Genomic DNA, 18,915 nt, shown 5'->3' with positions numbered 1-18,915 from the left:
TGGTGGAATCACATTAGAAACAATTGAATTTGGACCTACCTTACCCTTGTTGGACGACATAGGGGCTTTAAGTGGTTGCGGCAAGGGTTGCTCCACCCTTGCCGTGGCTTTGTCTTTGTTCTCTTCCTCTTGAGCAGTTTTTCATCCTCTTTTTGGCTTGATTTGGGTGGTTGTGGAGTGGTTCCAACTTCCTTGCCACTTCTTAAGGTGATATCATTAGCGGTTTTAAAGCCTCCATTCGGATTGACAAGTGATGAACTAGGCAATTTACCTTTCTCTCTGAATTGACCCATGAATTCCGCCATTTGCCCCACTTGCTTCTTCAATTCTCCCATCTCATTGGCTTGATTTTGAAAGCCTTGTGACAAAGTAGTTAGTAATTAAAGAACATTATCATTATTCATTGACAAACCTGAATTTTGTTGGGTAGGTTGTGGATTAGTGAAAATGGCTTTGGAAACATCTAAGGGGGTGGCTGTCTAAATCCTCCTTGTTGATTTTGTTGAGGCTCCCTCAATTTGAAGTTTAGATGATCTCTCTAGCCCGGATTATATGTGTTTGAGTAGAGGTCATGCCTCGGTTGATTTTGGCCTTGAAAACCTATTGCATTGGTACTTTCCCATTCTCCATTCTCTATCAATTGCGGGCAGTGATCATTGAGGTGCCCTTGCATGGAGCACACGCCACACACACTTGGTGTAATTCCTTGCACTTTGTTTCCTTTAACAAACTGTGACATAAGGAGAGTAAGATTAGCTAATTGTGATTAAATCTCAGACATGGAACTTACCTCATTCACTTGGTGTTTCCGTGGGGGGTCCCTTTGTCCAACCCCTTCGTATTGTTGTGCATTTAAGGCTCGATTCGCAATTAGAATCTTTGCAGCAACTGGGGTTTTGTCCACCAAAGCTCAACCCACCGAGGCATCTAGCATTTGTCTTTCAATTGGAAGGAGTCCCTCGTAGAAATATTGAATTAAAAGCTCTTCCTTCATTTGATGTTGAGGGCATGATACAACTAGAGTCTTGAAATGCTCATAATATGCTAGAAATGATTCTCCTTGGTTTTGTTGAATTCCGCTAATCTTCTTCGTCAAAAGAATTACTCTTGAATTTGGGAAGAATTTCTCCAAGAACGCTCGTTTCATACTTTCCCAAGAAGTAACGGTTCCGGGTGCCAATTTGTAGAGCTAATCCTTAGCCTTTTCCAAAAGAGAGAATGGAAAGACTTTCATCTTCAGAATATTGCCATCTACATTGATGAGTGTCATACTTGAACAAACCACTTCGAATTCCTTAAGATGCTTGTTTGGATCTTCCATGGACAGCCCATGGTATTTCGGAATGTGGTGCAACAAGCTAGACTTCAATTCGAACTCATCGGTCTTGCCTGGAGCTGCCCTAGGATATTGAATGCATAAAGGCACGGCATTGTCTAATCCCGAGGCTGAAAGTTCCTTGATTGTTCGATTATCTGCAGCCATGACTTGTTCTTCCTCTTCCACTTCTTCTTCTTCAGATTCGGCTTCAGAACTAGGTGGACTAGGTTCTGGACGCTTCCTCTTTCTTCTCAACGTTCAATCAAAATCGTCGTCAAACTCCAATATATGCTCACGAACAGGTTGAGAACTATGAGTCATAAACTAGTACCTAAAACAAAGCAAACAAAACAAAATAAAATTAGAAAAGAAAACAAAAACACACGGACAGAAACAAAGAGAAACACACGACACTAACTAGGGAAAGATTATCAATTTTGCTAATCCCCGGCAACGGCGCCAAAATTTGATGTGAAAATTAACTTGACACACAAATTAAACCCTATTGTTGACAATTGTAGTATATATGTAAGTAGGGATCATTCTAGACTGGGGATTAACTAGGGATGCTAATCTACTCAAATTAGACTCAATAACACTAAACTAGACTTAGAAACACTCAACTAGACACTAAAAACTCAAAACACACTAACCAGACTCTAAACAACACAGTACTAGCAAATAGACTCAAAACATATTCTAAGGAGTTATTTGGATGAATTTTAGACTAGTAAGACTCAAAACACTAAATTGGACATATTCAAACACTTTTCTAACTAATCTAACACACTTAATAAAAAAAAGGGGGGGGGATTGCTTTGGACGGAATTAATTAAACTAATCAAATTGCAAACTAAACAGGTTAGACACGAAATTAGGTGAATTGAATGGGTGAAAGGCTAGTTAGAGGGTTCTTCTCCACACATGATATATGCATACAAACCAATTTCCAGTTATTATTTCTTTGGACTATGAATGACAATGCCCCAAGTTAATTGCATCGCACAACCAACCATCAGATTTTCCTTATTTCATTGAATATAATGAATACGCATTACAATCAAATTATCTTTCTCAAGTTCTCTATATGAAACGCATGACAGAGATACATATCAAAAGTCATTAAGTTCTATGAAAATCATAAGCATTGACAAGGCATTCATCACTATCAAATGCATAAGATTCCTGCCAAGGATTCACTTAACACAATCATGACTAGTGACTTCCACTACATGTGAATATAAGCGAATAACTATTATGTGAAACTCCCTTATATTCTAGCATCAAATTCATGCATGCAAAGCAAGTATCGATCCTTAATCAACATACATAAACAAGTTTTGATAACTCAGATAAGCAAATCATATTCAAGACTCAAGAAACAATAACTGGATGTAATCAATTTCATATAAAACTTATAATCATGGCTTCGAATTCACCTCCAATTATAAAGAAATTAGTTCCACATGATTGCAAAAATTAACAACGAAATCAACGTAATTGTAAAACTAAAACAAGTATAGAAGACACCCCAAAGACGCTCCAACACTCCCCAAAGCTTGGGCATAGGCACGGCACAAAGGCTCATCTTTCCCTTCTTTCTCCTTGCTGCGGCACATATTGAATTTTCTGATTTTCTCTCTAAGTTCTCCCCATATTTGGTGTGGCATAATTGTATATATATGTATGATGCACGGCAAAACCCTAGGAAAATCGGAATTAGTTATAGGGTTTGGTAGAAATCAAGTGGGAGAAGGACTAGGGTGCAGCACAAGGCTTGGGCCTCAAGAAAAGGGTCAAAACCTAATTAATTTCTGAAAAGACTTTGCACAATCCAAATCCACAAGGAATTTGAACCACATTATTGCTAACCCATTGTGAGGCCCTCCCTTTAGTGTAAACGATATTGTATGTTCAAAAAAAAAAAAAAAAAAGCATTTTTGCCAAAATGGTCTATGAGATTGACATAATTCTTCACTTTGGTCGTTAAGATTTGAAATCTATATTAATGGTTCCTGAGTTTGTCCACTATTATTTTGGTCATTTCGTGAAAAATCTCTATTAAAAAAGGACCAAATCGGCAAATTTACCCTCAATATAATAAATAATGGATCAATATAATTTGACTAAAATTGAAGCTATTTTTGTCTTTTTCCTTGTTTAAACATAATGAATAAAATGATTAACGGTGGACAAACTTAGGAACCGGTTCTATCGATTTTAAATCTTAAAGACTAAAGTGAGAAATTATGATAATTTCAAATACTATTTTAGCTAAAAGGTAAAAACAATAATAATGCACTAATGTGACATCCCGATTTAGGTACTGTTCATGCAAACTTAAACTAGCATGTTTTTGGGATTTTGAAGCTTGTAGATGTCTTAGTGAGGTCCTAAGGAAGCTCGGAGTACTTCGTTGGAGAAGTTTGGACGTCGGGATCATCGTGGTCAAAGTTGGCCGGAACTTTCGAGGGGTTTTCCGGCGAAACCACGGCGAGTCAGGGGTCGAGACAAGTATGGATGTGTTCGTCTCGTCAATACCTTCATTTTGATATATAGTACGTCGAAAATGGTTAAGAAATGAAGAAGTTATGACACTTTAAAGTTTACCCAGAAATTCCGGCAAAACACCCACCGCCGGCGAAACCAGTCCGGCGACGCGAGGAAGAAGACGCGCGCGTGGGCAGCGCGTGAACAGTGCGCGTGGGGGCGCGTGAGAGCTCCAAATTGAGTTCTGAAAATTGTCACGCGTTCGTGACGTCGTGTAGATCACCGTGGTATATTCATACACCCAAATTGAGCAACGTATGAGAAAGTTATGGACAAATGTTTGGTGTATGCGCGTTAAATAACGTCAATTTGGTTACTTTTTGTATAGGTGAAAATTATGCAGAGGAAGAATGTAACCAAGCTAGGGGAGGTTCAGGGACCTATGAGACGTCGATGTGATCAGTGAGTGGGCAGTTATTTTTTTCAGTATATATATATACGTATGCTTGACGTATTTCCCAGAAACGTATTTTAAAAGAAATACGAATTAATTATCCTGTCATATATGCATCATATTTTAATATGTGCATTACCATAATTATGCATACTGTTGCATGGTGCTGAGGAGGCCCAGGTAAGCTACGATTGAACTACTATCATCGCATGCATTGGTAGTGGCATACATTTATATATATGTGTATTTGGTGCTGTGGACGCACAGGTAAGTACCAGGTAAGTGGTATTCATGGTTGTATTTCATTAGTAGTTTGAGATGCTTAGAGAGCTCATAATCTGCACCCCCGGTGTTAGTGCTCCCGCCCAGAGAGGGGCAGAGTCCTTCACGTGTATGTTCACCAGCACCACACGCTCGCCTTGGATCCAAGTTAGGTGCAAGCCTTGTCGTGCAGACCACATTAGGTGGTTCCGACTCGTAGGTGACCCGCGATTATTCGCACAGTCTTCACGTGATCGTAGCACTAGAGCGTATATATTACACCCAGTCCTGTCGTACAGACCACGTTAGGTGGCTCCGACTTGTGTGCAGATTCAGATGTTGAGTTGAGATTGGAGCTCTATATGCAGCGGTACATGTCACGTTAGGTGACTCCCGGCTGCCAGATTATATGTTATTGATGTGAATTATGCTTGAGCATTTACATTTATTATGAGATTCTAATGTGGCATATTCTCAAGCATGAATGGCATATTCTCAAGCATGAATGGCATATTCTCAAGCATGAATAGCATATTTTGGAGCATGTTTGGCATATTTGTACATACGTATATATGTTATTTTCTGGGAAACTATACTTGTTTTACAGCGAGGGGTTAGTATATGCAAAAGAGAAAAGAAGGTTTTGAATACGTTCGTTTTGCTGACCCACTCAATTTTGTTTTGCGCCCCTCCAGGTTTAAGGAAATGCAAAGGTGTGGTGACTACGAGGAAGTTCAACGGTGTTCTGACAGAATGGACCAAATAAGGACTCACCTTCGGGTGTTTAATTTTAGAAGTTGTATATCTTTAAAGCTTCCGAACTGTGCAAATGGTTACGTCACTCTCACGTGACGGCCAGCATGCCCTCCTTCGGGACGGGGTGTGTCAACTAAACTGTTTGTTATAAATAAAATAAAATAAAATAAAAAATAAAAACTTAAAAATCAGGAAAAATTCAATTAAAGCAGTGCCTAATCAGATACCATTTTCTATCGTATACGAACGAGCCCGCAGATTTAAGGGAAGCGATCCGGATCTTTCCTACCAAATTCTAGAGATCAAAAGATTGGGATCCTTAAAATTTGATTAAACGGTTATAAGTAGGGATCCTTTTAAAAGTTATAATAATTTTAATTGTTGGATCAAATTTCAAGGATTTGGATCTCCAAATTCCTAGGATTTGATACGAGAGATCTGGATGAAATCTCTTCCCCAGATTTAATACTTAAGATGTCCATTGTTCTCACGTGACCTAGAATTCTCTCTGACGTGTGCCATTTCTATTAGTCGAATCTTGTCACTACAGTATACCTGGCTGCATCCTTATGCTCCGAATCTTTTCCATCAAGAATTAAATGATTCTGAGGTTTCAAATTCTTCTTCATCTTTACCATTTAATTCCGTACCAAATCCGGTTGAAAAAGGAGATGTAGTTGCCATCTTTGCGAGGCAAATTCCAATTAGTATTCCCTGTGACAATGTCTAACCAGTCAGTGTCCTCCACGTGTTAAGTTGACGGCATGTAGTGCGAGCATACTCCATATACCCACACGCGTGAGTACAGAGAAGGAAAATATCCAAGAGACTGTCACGTGTGACTACCATGTTTGTCTCGTTCTCTCTCTAACCCGAGATCTCACGTTTTCTCTCTCTGTCTCTCTCACTTCACGCCCCATCTAATCCCCCTCCGCCCAGAAAGTGACTCTCAGAGACCTCCATAGACCAAAGCAGCTCTCAGAAAAGGCTAAACGGAAATGGCGTCGTCTTCTAGGGTTTCGCTCTGCTTCTTTCTGCTCCTCGCCGTGTTCGCCACCGCGATCCGCGCCGAGGAGGCGGAATCGAATGAGTACGTCCTCACTCTCGACAGCTCCAACTTCGATGACACTGTCAGCAAGCACGACTTCATCGTCGTCGAGTTCTACGCCCCCTGGTATGCAATTCGCATCGCGCTCAGTTTTCACCGTTGATTATGATTTGATCGATCTTCGTTGTTTCTCTTGCTTCGTTTGATTTGTGTTTGGCGTTTTGTGATTGGATCTGAAATTTTTCCGAATTCATGTTTTCGACTTTTTTGATTAGGCGATTTATGAGGAATTGCTATGGATTTGATTTCACGGTTGAAATTGATGTTATATAAGTGAATTCTTGTTTATGCTGGTGAATTTGGAGCTTATTGCATCTGCATGCAGTGGTTTAATGGTCGATTTAGCGTTTTATTATTTAATTTTCGAATTATAATTGCGAAAATTATATCGGAGCAACATGCATGCGGAAAGTGCTTATCTGTGCTGAAGAAATGAGATACCGATATGCTTTTCAGTTTTCGATTTGATTTTTTTTTTTGTATTGGTACTTTTCTGATAGATTGTTGTGTTAATTTTGCTGTCTATGTTTCTTATAGGTGTGGCCACTGCAAGAAGCTCGCTCCCGAGGTACGAAATTAAGCTGTTGAATGTTTATTTGTCACCAATTCTGCATTTCAATTAAGAAACCATGTATCTTCTGCTTATTCTGACATTTTGGTTTGCTTAATGTTTGGGTAGTTTGAAAAAGCTGCGTCGATTTTGAGTAAAAATGACCCACCAGTCATTCTAGCAAAGGTTGATGCCAATGAAGAGGCAAACAAAGGACTTGCATCTGATTACGAGGTGAAGGGATTTCCCACAATTAAGATTCTAAGAAATGGTGGGAAGACCATCCAAGAATACAAGGGTCCTCGTGAAGCTGAGGGTATTGTTGAATATTTGAAGAAGCAGAGTGGTCCGGCTTCTGCCGAAATCAAGACAACTGATGAGGCAACTACTCTTGTTGGCGACAAGAAGATCGTTATTGTAAGTGTTCAATGTCTGTTTATGTTTCCTAGCTCGATGTAATCTTTTGAAGAGTATCAGATGGCATAACTACTCATTTCGTATATTTGTAGGTTGGTGTGTTCAAGGAGTTCTCTGGAGAGGTGTATAATAACTTCTCAGCTCTGGCTGAGAAATTGCGTTCTGATTATGAATTTGGTCACACTCTCGATGCTAAACTCCTTCCTCGTGGTGATTCATCAGTGTCTGGACCCGTAGTTAGGCTGTTCAAGCCATTTGATGAACTTTTTGTTGATTTTGAGGTATATTCGGCTTTTTCCTGTTTGGATTCAGTTTGTCATGCTTTGTTTTGAGGTATTATGGACAGTAAATGTAATACCGAAGTGATCATGCTTGCAGGATTTTCATGTGGATGCTCTAGAGAAGTTTGTTGAAGAATCTAGTTTGCCAGTTATTACAGAATTCAACAATGACCCAACCAATCACCCTTTTGTTGTCAAATTCTTTAACAATCCAAATGAGAAGGTATATCCTATGGACATGATTTGGATTTATTTATCTATTTATTATTAAGTTGATGCTTCTTGTTGATTCGTGTTGGAAAAATCATGTTTTTTCTTTACATTATCAGATCTCCCTTTCAATGTTGCTCAAGTTCTATCCACATGTTCCTGTATTTTTTAAAAAATATTTATTGTAGACTAATGCTCTATCGTAGCTTGTTTTTGTTTTCCTTTTGGTATGTCCTGTTAAGTCATGACATGTTCACTTATAATTCTGTTGTAGCCTAATGCTCTATCTCAATCTTTTTTCTCTTCCCAAAATAAGTGATGCAGTCTTCTAATGCACCGGTTTTGAACTTGGTAGGCCATGTTGTTTCTGAACTTCAGCGGCGAGTCTTCTGATGCTTTTAAATCAACATATCGTGAAGTTGCTGAGAAATATAAGAAAGAAGGCATAAGCTTTCTCATTGGAGATCTTGAGGCTAGTCAGGGCGCCTTCCAGGTTAGAATGTTCTCATTTGGACTACCCTTTGCAATTGTCTTCATGTTCCCAGATTCGTTTTATCATTTATATTTTACGCCATGTTAAATGTTCTATTGGTTTTTGTGAACAGTATTTTGGACTTAAAGAAGACCAGGTGCCTCTCATCATCATCCAGACCCCTGATGGCCAAAAGTTTTTGAAACCAAATTTGCAGCCAGATCACATCACATCATGGGTGATGGAATATAAGGTGAGGCTTCTGCCTCTTTCTTTATAACCTGATTGCAGTGAAGTTTGATTAAAGCTATATTTGTTGACACTTACTGACTAAATTACATAACCTCAGGATGGGAAAGTATCACCATACAAGAAGTCTGAACCTATTCCCGAGCCAAACAATGAGCCTGTCAAGGTCGTAGTCGCTGACAACATCCAGGAGTACATCAAGTCTGGGAAAAATGGTGCGCAAACAGAAACTCTTGCATTGTATTATTAAGTGTCTTTTCTTACTAGTATTTCTTTGCTTATCTGTTAATTATTTGATTTTCTTAAGACCTTTGAGTCTCAATACCTTGATCAGAACAAGCACTTTCTCCAAATACGATCTTATTCTATGACCAAGGGCAAATTGTTTAATGTACATTAGAACATAAAAACTGCCTATTATATTGAAGTGTTAAGCTGGGATCATCTATGGTTCGATGCATTCCACAAGTTGCTTTTGAGTTAATTATACCACACATCTTTCTGGTATCCCAAGTGTTTCGTTCTGTCATCACCCTCTTCAGTTATTTGTTGTTATTGTATGCAATGGTAGGGTCTGTTATCATATAAATTCAAATAAGGCAGATGGTTGTTTGGGCCAGACCATTAAACTTGATACATATTTAATTCACATAGCCACTCAGCGTCTACTTTTATGTTTTCCGCTGTTGTCTTCACATGGTTGCTCTCAGGACTGGTTTGTATAATGTGATTTTGTTAACTCTGCAGTGTTGCTGGAGTTCTATGCTCCTTGGTGTGGACACTGCAAGAAGCTTGCTCCAATTTTGGATGAAGTTGCAGTCTCATACGAAAAGGATTCCGATGTCGTTATTGCAAAATTTGTAAGATTTATTACCCTGCTAGTTGCTTTATCAGCCTTTTCTACAGATGCTGTTCATTCTAGTTTGTAAGGAGTTTTTCTTAATTGTTCTTCATTGCTATCATTTTTAGGATGCCACTGCAAATGATGTACCAAGTGACTTCGATGTCAAATACTACCCGACTCTGTACTTCAAGACGGCAAGTGGAAAGGTCTTGTCATATGATGAGGAAGATAGAACTAAGGAAGCCATCGCTGCTTTCATTGAAAAGAACCGGGACAAAATTGAGAAACAAGTAGAGGCCGAGAAACAAGAATCCGGAAAAGATGAGCTCTAAATAGGTAAATGCCTGTTCCATAGCTTTGTATTTAGTTTACGCAGCTTGACAAAGTTCTTGAAGCATAGTTACATTCTTCAAAAATTGAATGAAGTTGTTAGTCCGGACTTGGGTCTCAAAATGTTCTTTTCCTGAACCAGCTGTACAAGGAGAAGAGAGACATTGAGGCGACTAGTTGGATATTATGGTGGCCGAGATACACTCTTTTCTTTGAGAACGGTAGAGCATAAAGGGAAGCAATGTCTGACGTACCTCCCATATCCCTCCTTCCCTATCAGTAGTTATGTCTTCCCTAGTTTTTGGGTTTCCCTTTGAATAAAGCAGGAGGTGTTTTCGTCGTCCGGCACACTAGTTTCAGGGATAGCAGTAAGTGTTACAATGTGCAGTTTTGTTAATGTAGAAGAAACCCTCGGAAGGAGTTTAATTTACAAATGCTCAAGTTAATTATATATCTCTGAATCCCAGTTACCGTAATTTTTCATCATCTCTCCCAGTCAATTGTGTATGCTTTCTTGCCTTCTTGTGGTTGCTTTCTATTTAGACACACAGAACCAATGCTAAACAACCTTAGTTTTAATTAATTATTTTTTATAGAGATGATCTTTATAGATGCGAAACGTTTGAAACCAAAACACGCTCGGACAACCCTTCCGAGAGTTTATGGGATTGAAACTCGAGATAACCGAATCGACGCCCCTCTTTTGCCAAAACCAAACCACATCTTCAAAAGAGGGAGCGTCGTAAAACACTCAATCCTTGGAAAATCTGATTACAGTATGTATAGCATACTCACCGCTAGTAATAAATTAAATGTGTATTGACTTAGAACTGATTAATCTTGATTAATTATACTAGAACAGTTAATCCCTTCATCGTGGGCCTTGATCTCTCTGGTATTGTTTGGGCCTTCCTCTTGCTAATACCAACAATATTGTTGTTGACGGTATTACCCCTGGCATGATTAGTCTCAGTAGTGCTTTTGGTTTGGTCAGTTTGGTCATTCTCACCACCACCAACCTCCTCCTTCACCGAGGCATTGTCGTTGTCGTCGCCGTTGTCAATGCTGTCGATTGAAGAATAGTGACGGAGGGATTTGAGCAGGTAAGGCTGAAGCTTCTTCAAATCTGAAAACTGGAGTGGCTTCAACAGAAACTCCTCTGCCCCTTCTTCCAAGCACCTGCAATTAATAATTTAATGCACACTCACATTATTTCCAAACAAAACAATTACATATGTATGATCTGCGAGCTCATTCAATGTGACGTGGACTCCACAATTAATTCTCATATTTTTGACAAGTTGAAATCCTTTCATTTAAAGGCTCCCATATATAATAACAAAGAAAGGAAAATGATTACAGCAATTGGCTCACATGTTGATTCTAGAAGGAACATTCTCTGATGACATGACCACCACCGGTACATCTTTCCAAGAAGATCCCTGCATACATTTAGGAATTAATTAATAAATAATGACTATTTCAATTTACATTGATAACATTAATCGTGCATACGCTAGAGTTAATTTAAAATGCTATATATATTTGTTAGAATCACAAAATTTGGACGGCTAAGATCAGGTCACGTTGTATTACTCTTCTTCAAAACTTTTCTATTTGATCTTGAGCATGTGCAAGTGGTTTCTTTTCACAAAAAATTTAAAATAGTACAAGAAAGTATATATATGGTAATTAAGTCGGTAATGGTGGAAGACCTTGACGCGTTTCAGCAAATCATAGCCGCTCATTCCGGGCATACAGAAGTCTGTCATGATCAAATTGATGACTTTTGCTCCCTGCATTCCATTCAATTGAGAAATTAATTAAAAACCTTATTTTCCACATAGATAATAACCTAAAAAATCAGTACAAAAACCTTCATCAACGTAAGAAAATGTTAAACTTTAATTCTAAAACCTAAAATCAATATTATATCTATCTGTCTGTTATATTTTGGGAACTAGTAAACTCTTCTTCAATATTGTGTGCAGTTTAAACAAATTTCAACTTTTGACTTAACCTAATTTTAATTCATTTCTCTACTGCTCTGTCTTACCACTTGGCCTAATTTCAAAGGCCCTAATGCACAAAATTCAGTACTAGCGGTTGAAATATCCCACATCGACTCTATTTATGAAAAAAAAAAAGAATTTAAACACTGTAACCCCACTTTAACTAACACTAAGGTATTTTGTGATAAAGCCTCACATCTGACGGATTGTGTAGGATGTAATTATCAAGTTAAAGACAATATTTTTGAAAAAAAAAAAAAGTTGGGGACAAATAGACAATATCGGTGTTGTTGGAAGTGGATCTTTGGTTTGTCTTTCTAAAAATTCTACAGTAGATTATATATCCTATACATGATATTCCACTCTAAGTTGCAACTTGGCTAAATTCTGGACAATGTAATAATATATTTTTGCTATGTGTGGAAGGATAATCATGAAATCTCACCTCCAGTACATCTGATGACTGAGGGGAAGTGGATGAGGAGGAAATTGTACTACTTTGGTTTAGGTCATCATGCAAACCCAGATATTTTAGTGCTTCATCCCCAGAGTCCACACAAGTCACTGCTACCACAGAAAATATATACAAATGAAAACACAGATGATTAAAAATATAAGACTACCAGAAAGCAAGCTAGCAAATAATTAGATGCAAGTTCATCCAAGAAACCAAAAAACAAATGGGCTCTATATATATATATATATGTATATATATACACCTATCTATCTGTTTAATTTTGATTATATTTAAAATTATATGAAAAAGAAAATTAAGAACCCAAAAATATGTGAGTGTGGAGAGGAAGGTCATTAATCAATTAATTAAATAACTTTTATACGAATACACTGAATTCATCTAAATTACGGGAGGGGAAGTCGAACCTGGGGTAGAGAGAGACATATTGCTCTAATCAAATTAGCTACGCTCATGTCTGTATTAATTAATTAAGGAGCTTAGGAGTGGTTTACCTTCATAAGAAGAGCCTCTGAGGAGCCTCTCCAAGAGCTTCCTGTCCAAAATGCTATCATCCACTGCCAATACATGGAAATGTTGTTGTGGCTGCTGCTGCTGTTGTTTGAAGTCTGCAACATCTGACTTCACTACCACCTCCATTGTTAAACTAACGGATGACTCAAAATTTACCCTTTTCAAGTGCCTGATGAACACAGAAATCTCTGTGAGCTGCTGCTGCTGCTGTATATTCTTTGTACCAATGTCAATGTGCACCTTTTATATTTTTGAGAGAGAGAGAGAGAGAGAGAGAGAGAGAGAGAGATAGGCGTGCCTTAGGGGAAATGAATGAATGGATGAGTGTGAGGTGATGTGTGATTATTCCACAGGTGCAAGGTGTTCTAAGCAATTAGGTGCATGAGTTTATATATTAGATGAGAAGAGAATGAGCGACCAAACCTGTTTTTGCAAGATAGTGAGAGAGAGAGAGAGAGAGAGAGAGAGAGAGAGAGAGATGTCGTTGATATTGTATGATGTATCATGCATGTGTACTACTCTTGTTGTGATCTCTCACTAGATTCTCTACACCGCGTTGGTACAACCACTCATATTTCTCTCTCCAAGATCTTCTTTATTTTCTTTGTTGAGATTTTGTTTGATTGCCAAGGGAAATCCGGAGATCCTTTTTCCCATTTGGTCAAGATAATGATGAAAAGGAGTTGATTTTGGGTGAAAATTGGATTGAATTAGGGACTTAAGACAAATGTGGTTAGCTTTGCTTGTTAAGTTGCTATATTTGGCTTTTCTCTTTTCTTTCTTCTTTCTAATTATAAATCTTGAGAAGTATTTGCAACGGTTTGAGAAGTCGTGTGCTGAGTCGCCTGATATTACTCAGGATGTTTTATTTATTTATTTTTTTTATGATAAATGTAATTGGGGCATGTATTCACTCATACTCATGTTTTTTTTTCTTTAATTATAAATAAAGTATCCCTCGCAACATCCAGGTTGCTAAAAAAATTGTGGAAAGGGTTTTGTTTTCAACTAACAGTTGGTAAGTTACTTATAAGTTATTATCCATCCTGCATGCATGCCTAGTTATTTGCGTAGGAAAAATAGGATGTGATTCACGAAACACATTTATATTTAACTAAGTTGGCTAAAAACAGTGTGATCCATCAGTTGTATTCGAGTTTGAATTTCTTTTTCTGCAGTTTATGTACATTTAGTGTGCCAAATAATTTGGTAGGATCATGGGAGAAGATGTGGATCCTCAAATCGGATCAGTTTGCTGTGTCACTATACTTGAGACTCAAGTTTAAGGGCAAAAAGAGATTGCACAAAATCCGACCTTGCTATAAAATTATGCGTATGTAAGGATTAAGGGACCACATAATACTAAAATAGATCGAGGATAGAGATATTCAACCACATAGCAGAGTCATTGCAAACCCTAACCCTAAACGTAGTTAATTACTTTATTAATTTGTACAACTTAATTTGCAATTTTAGTAAATGAATCAATTAATAGTATGCTGTACGCTTATAAAGGACCACTTGCAAGTTCTTGGTCAATTATTAAATTCATGATATATACTAAGTGTTGGTTACATTTCTAACCTCATTAAGTTAAAGAAAATGATATGCAAGGAGAGGTTAATTTAAAAACAAAATCTTGAAGTCGGAGTAAATGTTCTTAACCATTTATTACAAGTTCTTTGTGAGAAATTTGTAATTAAAGATAAAGAGTCAGATTCTCCAGTCAAACGTTTCGTGCATAACATAATTCGAATTGCATAAATAATTAAGAAAATAAAAACAATCTGATTACGAGTTGTAAAGCAATATAAACTCCCGTAATGAGAACGAATTCACCGCTATATGGATGATTGACGATTACTAGCAATTTCGACTTTAAGTAGACGAGTTGCGGTCTACAATCCGAACTGAGGAAACAAAAATAACATATAAATTTCCTATGAGATTAATTTTCATGCCTATGTAGCTACAGAGGCATGAAAATGGGACTGGAATAATGAAAGCTTGCGCAATACACCAGAGAGGAGGGCAGAGGGTGGGGGCCAGCCTGCCAGGACGTGAAATTTAAAATGGCTTTTATGGGTGGGTGGGGCCCACAGAGAAAATTTTGGGAGATCTTATGTGGGCCTGAAAATATAATCTTTTGTGGGGTCCAATTTTCCCTTGTGTGGTAATATCTTCCAAATTTCGAATCTGTTTCCATCGAGGGTGTCCAAAGCAGAAAGTTTAATTTATCTTTATTGCTCAAGATTTTTGAACTTTTTCACGCTTGAGTGTGGGCCCCACCTCCCCAAACCTTGTCTGCCAATTCCAAGTGTTAGTCTTTGGTCTCGCCATGTGCTTCCCCTTGTCGTACGTTTCATATAGGCACTGAATTAATCGCTGCGCAACCATGGCCGGAAAGACATGTTGTTTTTATGCGCACTTGGATCGTTGAAGATTTAGGTTTTAATTTACAAATTCGTCAATTGTTGGAGGCTGTCTGAACCCGTAAGTTTTTAAATTTTTTGCTCCTTTTTCATGCATCTTCCAAATTTTTAATTTACAAATTTGTCGATTAAAACGTTTTTCGTTTTAATTGTGTGACTTTGCTTCACTCTAAATTTTCCCTTTTGGTCGTTTAACCGTTTGTTTTATTTTTTTTATTTTTTAGTTTTGTAAACATTTTTTTTATTATTGTATATCCCATAAGATTTAATTACGTATCCATTTTTTCTTAGATTTTGGCTAATTTAGCACATATGCATTGATAATTATACCTCAAATTAATTTGCAGATAAATGGAAGTGTTGAGGAAGGATAAACTGAGATTGGTGAGTGATGATGCAGTTGGAGTAGCATATAATTTAACAATTGAACATTAGACGACCAAAGTGAAATACATTGCTCGCCATTTTATCAAAAAAATTTAGCCTTCAGATAGATTGGTAACGCAATTTAAGAAATATAAAATTGGAAAAAATAGAAAACTAAACGACAAAAGTGAAACATGACATGCACTACATATTTAAGCTAGATATCCACAAGGCACTCTTGATTATTGATGTTTGCAACTAGACAACTCATCACCAAAGAAGCAACCAAAGCAGCGAGCATGGTTTGTTGGCCATGAAAACCTCAACTTGTAGTACTACGTTTGTGTCACGAGCACATGTTTGCTGTTGACAATTTGTTTTGCATTAATCGCTCTAATTTCAATAGCAATGCCAAGAACTATTCAATTTCCAACGCTTATTTGTATGAACGTCTAACTGGCATATGTGGGTCCATCTCATAAATATCCATAAAAAAGGTCACGATTAGTGTATTAGCCAAAATTTTCTGTCACAAATACCCTAATCATCAACTTTTGGTCACGTTCTTTTGTGTCAAAGATACCATTGTCAAACGGTTAAATGCAGCCCTATGTATACATGTTAGAAAACTAGAAATCCTAAATCCCACTCTCTTATTTATAAAAAAGCAAAGCGTGTTTGTTGGCCATCTTTTTCTGTCTTTCAACTTAGAAATTCGTCGTCCTAAGATTTGATTGTGTCCATATATATATACTGTTCTTAAAGTGTCTTTTACTTGCTTTGACTAAGAGGATGCGATGTTATTGACCATCGTTCCAGTATTTTCCTTCATCAGAAATCATGTGAGATTTTCACTAGATCTTGCTTCAAAGGACACAAAAATGTGTTTACTTTTGTATTCAAAGTAAAGATATTTCCTATAGGAATATGGAGTGATGGACCCACATACGCAGGCTCTTTATTCAAATAAATTTTTATTTTTGGATAAAAATAGCGATTAGTTATAGTGCCAACTACACGTTGAATTTCAATTATCTAAAACATCTATTTCGTTAGTCTCGATTCATAGATCATCTTTGCAAAAATTCAATTCAATCTGAAACTGTTTGCCTACTTAATTATCACGATGAAATTTCAATATTTCTTAGAAAACAAAGTGTGCATCGATTCCTTTAAACTCAATTAGACGCTTTAATTATTTTCAATTTGGCTAATATATTGCAAAGATGATCTATGGGTGCAACTTGAAAAAAAAAAAAAACGATTTAGATCGTTGAAATTTAATGTGGCTTGAACTCTACAACTAATCACTATTTTTATAAATTAAAAAAAAATAAAAATTTCTTCCCTTAAAAGCCTCCATTACACACACACGCGCACACGCATACATGCAAGGCAGCATTATAGTTTTACAACTTTCACTTGGGAGTTGGGACTACCCTTGGGTTCTTAGTCAAACAAACAAATAAAATATAACACAAGCTAAGAATGTCATATTTATATATGAAAATTAAGTGATATCTATAGGACATAATATTGCAGTAATGGATATATAATACCAAATGTATGTAACATATTACAATTGAATAAAATGAATGTGCCAATTTAAGATGATCGCAATGGAAAGGAAAACAAAAAAAAATTAAATTCGAATCAAACTTAAAAGAGTTTAACATGTTATGTTATCAAATTGTTAATGATCATATACATACGATATATAAAATAAAACTTGGCCTAATTACGAATTGTTATGAACACTCACGGATCCATTGAGGGGCAAGGGGGGTCATGTGACCTCCCAAACTTCGGTGAATCTCCATGGATGACATGGTGCTGACCTTTTGAAGGTTGGAGTTGTCTTTCATACATGTCATCCAACAACTTGGTAAAATGCCTCAAAGAGGAGTTACCGTTCTTTTTATTTTATTAAAAACATTAACTTGGCCATTATATTATTGATATGCGTTCAAGTAGTGAATCTTCTCATTGAAAGGAATTGATAGTCTTGCAAAAAAAAATGGTGGAGAAACGGGGAAGAACAAAGTATATAACTCTGTGTATTTGCTACTTACATTGGCTTTGATTTTACTGGTTGCTACTGTTTTAGTGGAAAGAGCCTTTACGATATGAATATTGTGAAAAACTTATTGCGTAACTGAATGAGAGATCAATAGTTGAGTGACAACATGATTGTTTGTACTGAAAGCAATGTTTTTTCTTTAATTGATAATGAAGTTATAATGCAACGTTTTGAAAATATGAAAAAGTGTCGCGGACAATTATAACTTGTATTGTTCTTTATTCTATAAATTATGAACAATAGAATTCTGGTTTAATTTTTAAAGTTATTATATTTCTAATAAATGTTTATGAACTTTTAATGACCTTTCAAATATTTTTTATGGATCCCCCACTGCTTAGAAAATCCTTGAGCCATGTCGGAAACATGGTCAAGAGAAGAAAAAAACAGCTTGCAATTGCATGAATGTTCGTGTGGAAGAGTGACTTTATTTCAAATCAGATTTTGAAACTTCTCTTTAGACAGCATATATGCTTTTACCAACTTACGCATGATCTGATATGATCCCGTAACACTTCACGCATGATCTTATGATCCTACGTTTGTCATGACGTGGGTCCCACTTGCACTTCTCAATAAAAATTCTCGTACACGGATGCACTTCTCTGCATGCGAGAATACACAGTTCTAACTTCTATAGCATGCATACGTCAAAAACCGGGCTATTGGCAAGCGAGCACAAAGGTGGAGCTCCGAATCTCTGTTCGAACTCCCATGTATATATTTGTTGAAGTTATCGACTCTGTTTTGGTGTATAGTTTGACATGAGCAATGCCGACCATGGACAGTGCGAGGTGTGTGCATGCACAAGCCCCAGAATATCAGGGGCCTCCGAAAAATGATTTTGGTCCAAGAGCTATTATAATGTAATAGGCCAATGTGCTGAAAATGTGTGTTTTCTTTTGTGTTAAATGGTCCAACCAATATTTAGGCCTCGTTTGGCGGCTTATATATGGATTGGATAGAATATCTAATATGAATCCAATTGTTCGGTGCAGTTATATACTAAATAGTACCCAGATTATTAAGCTGGCTCACCTATTTTATATGGCTTACGTTGTAGAACTTATACACCCCAAAACTTATGTATTAATAGTTGGGTGGGAAAAATATGCTTGCTATCTCCGCCCTTCTCTCACGAATCTAGCCTGGTCTGTGTTCTTGTTGCCGTCGTTCTTCTTCTTCTTCTTCTTGTTCTCTTTGTCTCAATCAGATTCACGCTGCCCTTATCTTCCTTCTCCATTCAAAGCTTCGAATCACCCTTCCTCATCTTCTTTTCCAACCCAAGAAAACATGC

The 18,915-nt window shown here is 37.1% G+C and overlaps 2 protein-coding genes across 4 annotated transcripts; one reads left to right on the top strand and one right to left on the bottom strand.

Annotated features, from left to right (window-relative positions):
• The first annotated feature begins 5,848 nt into the window (after positions 1–5,848).
• LOC137744652 (protein disulfide-isomerase) lies at positions 5,849–10,226 on the top strand. Its single transcript, XM_068484426.2, has 11 exons — positions 5,849–6,453; positions 6,925–6,955; positions 7,067–7,354; positions 7,447–7,635; positions 7,733–7,858; positions 8,201–8,338; positions 8,451–8,570; positions 8,667–8,781; positions 9,314–9,426; positions 9,536–9,746; positions 9,883–10,226. The coding sequence occupies exons 1-10, from the start codon at positions 6,278–6,280 to the stop codon at positions 9,740–9,742; spliced, it is 1,503 nt and encodes a 500-aa protein (XP_068340527.2). The 5' UTR covers positions 5,849–6,277; the 3' UTR covers positions 9,743–9,746; positions 9,883–10,226.
• A 135-nt stretch (positions 10,227–10,361) lies between these two features.
• Positions 10,362–13,302, bottom strand: LOC137744663 (two-component response regulator ARR17). 3 transcript variants are annotated; one of them, XM_068484434.2, is made up of 6 exons: positions 13,164–13,302; positions 12,722–12,909; positions 12,198–12,316; positions 11,456–11,536; positions 11,115–11,182; positions 10,362–10,919 (listed from the first exon to the last, which is right to left on the bottom strand). In XM_068484434.2, exons 1-6 carry the CDS (start codon positions 13,244–13,246, stop codon positions 10,589–10,591), a joined length of 870 nt encoding a protein of 289 aa, XP_068340535.2. In that variant the 5' UTR covers positions 13,247–13,302; the 3' UTR covers positions 10,362–10,588. The 3 variants fall into 3 exon arrangements, with proteins under 3 accessions (XP_068340535.2, XP_088542247.1, XP_068340542.2); XM_088686121.1 differs by having other exon boundaries at positions 13,039–13,167; XM_068484441.2 differs by lacking the exon at positions 13,164–13,302 and having other exon boundaries at positions 12,722–13,107.
• Between the last annotated feature and the right edge of the window lie 5,613 nt (positions 13,303–18,915).

This window comes from Pyrus communis, chromosome 15, assembly GCF_041283825.1.
Source record: "Pyrus communis isolate YQ-2024b chromosome 15, ASM4128382v1, whole genome shotgun sequence".
Taxonomy (NCBI): Eukaryota; Viridiplantae; Streptophyta; class Magnoliopsida; order Rosales; family Rosaceae; genus Pyrus; species Pyrus communis.
The sequence above is the reverse complement of the archived record's forward strand: the minus strand, read 5'-3'. Positions and strand labels throughout refer to the sequence as shown.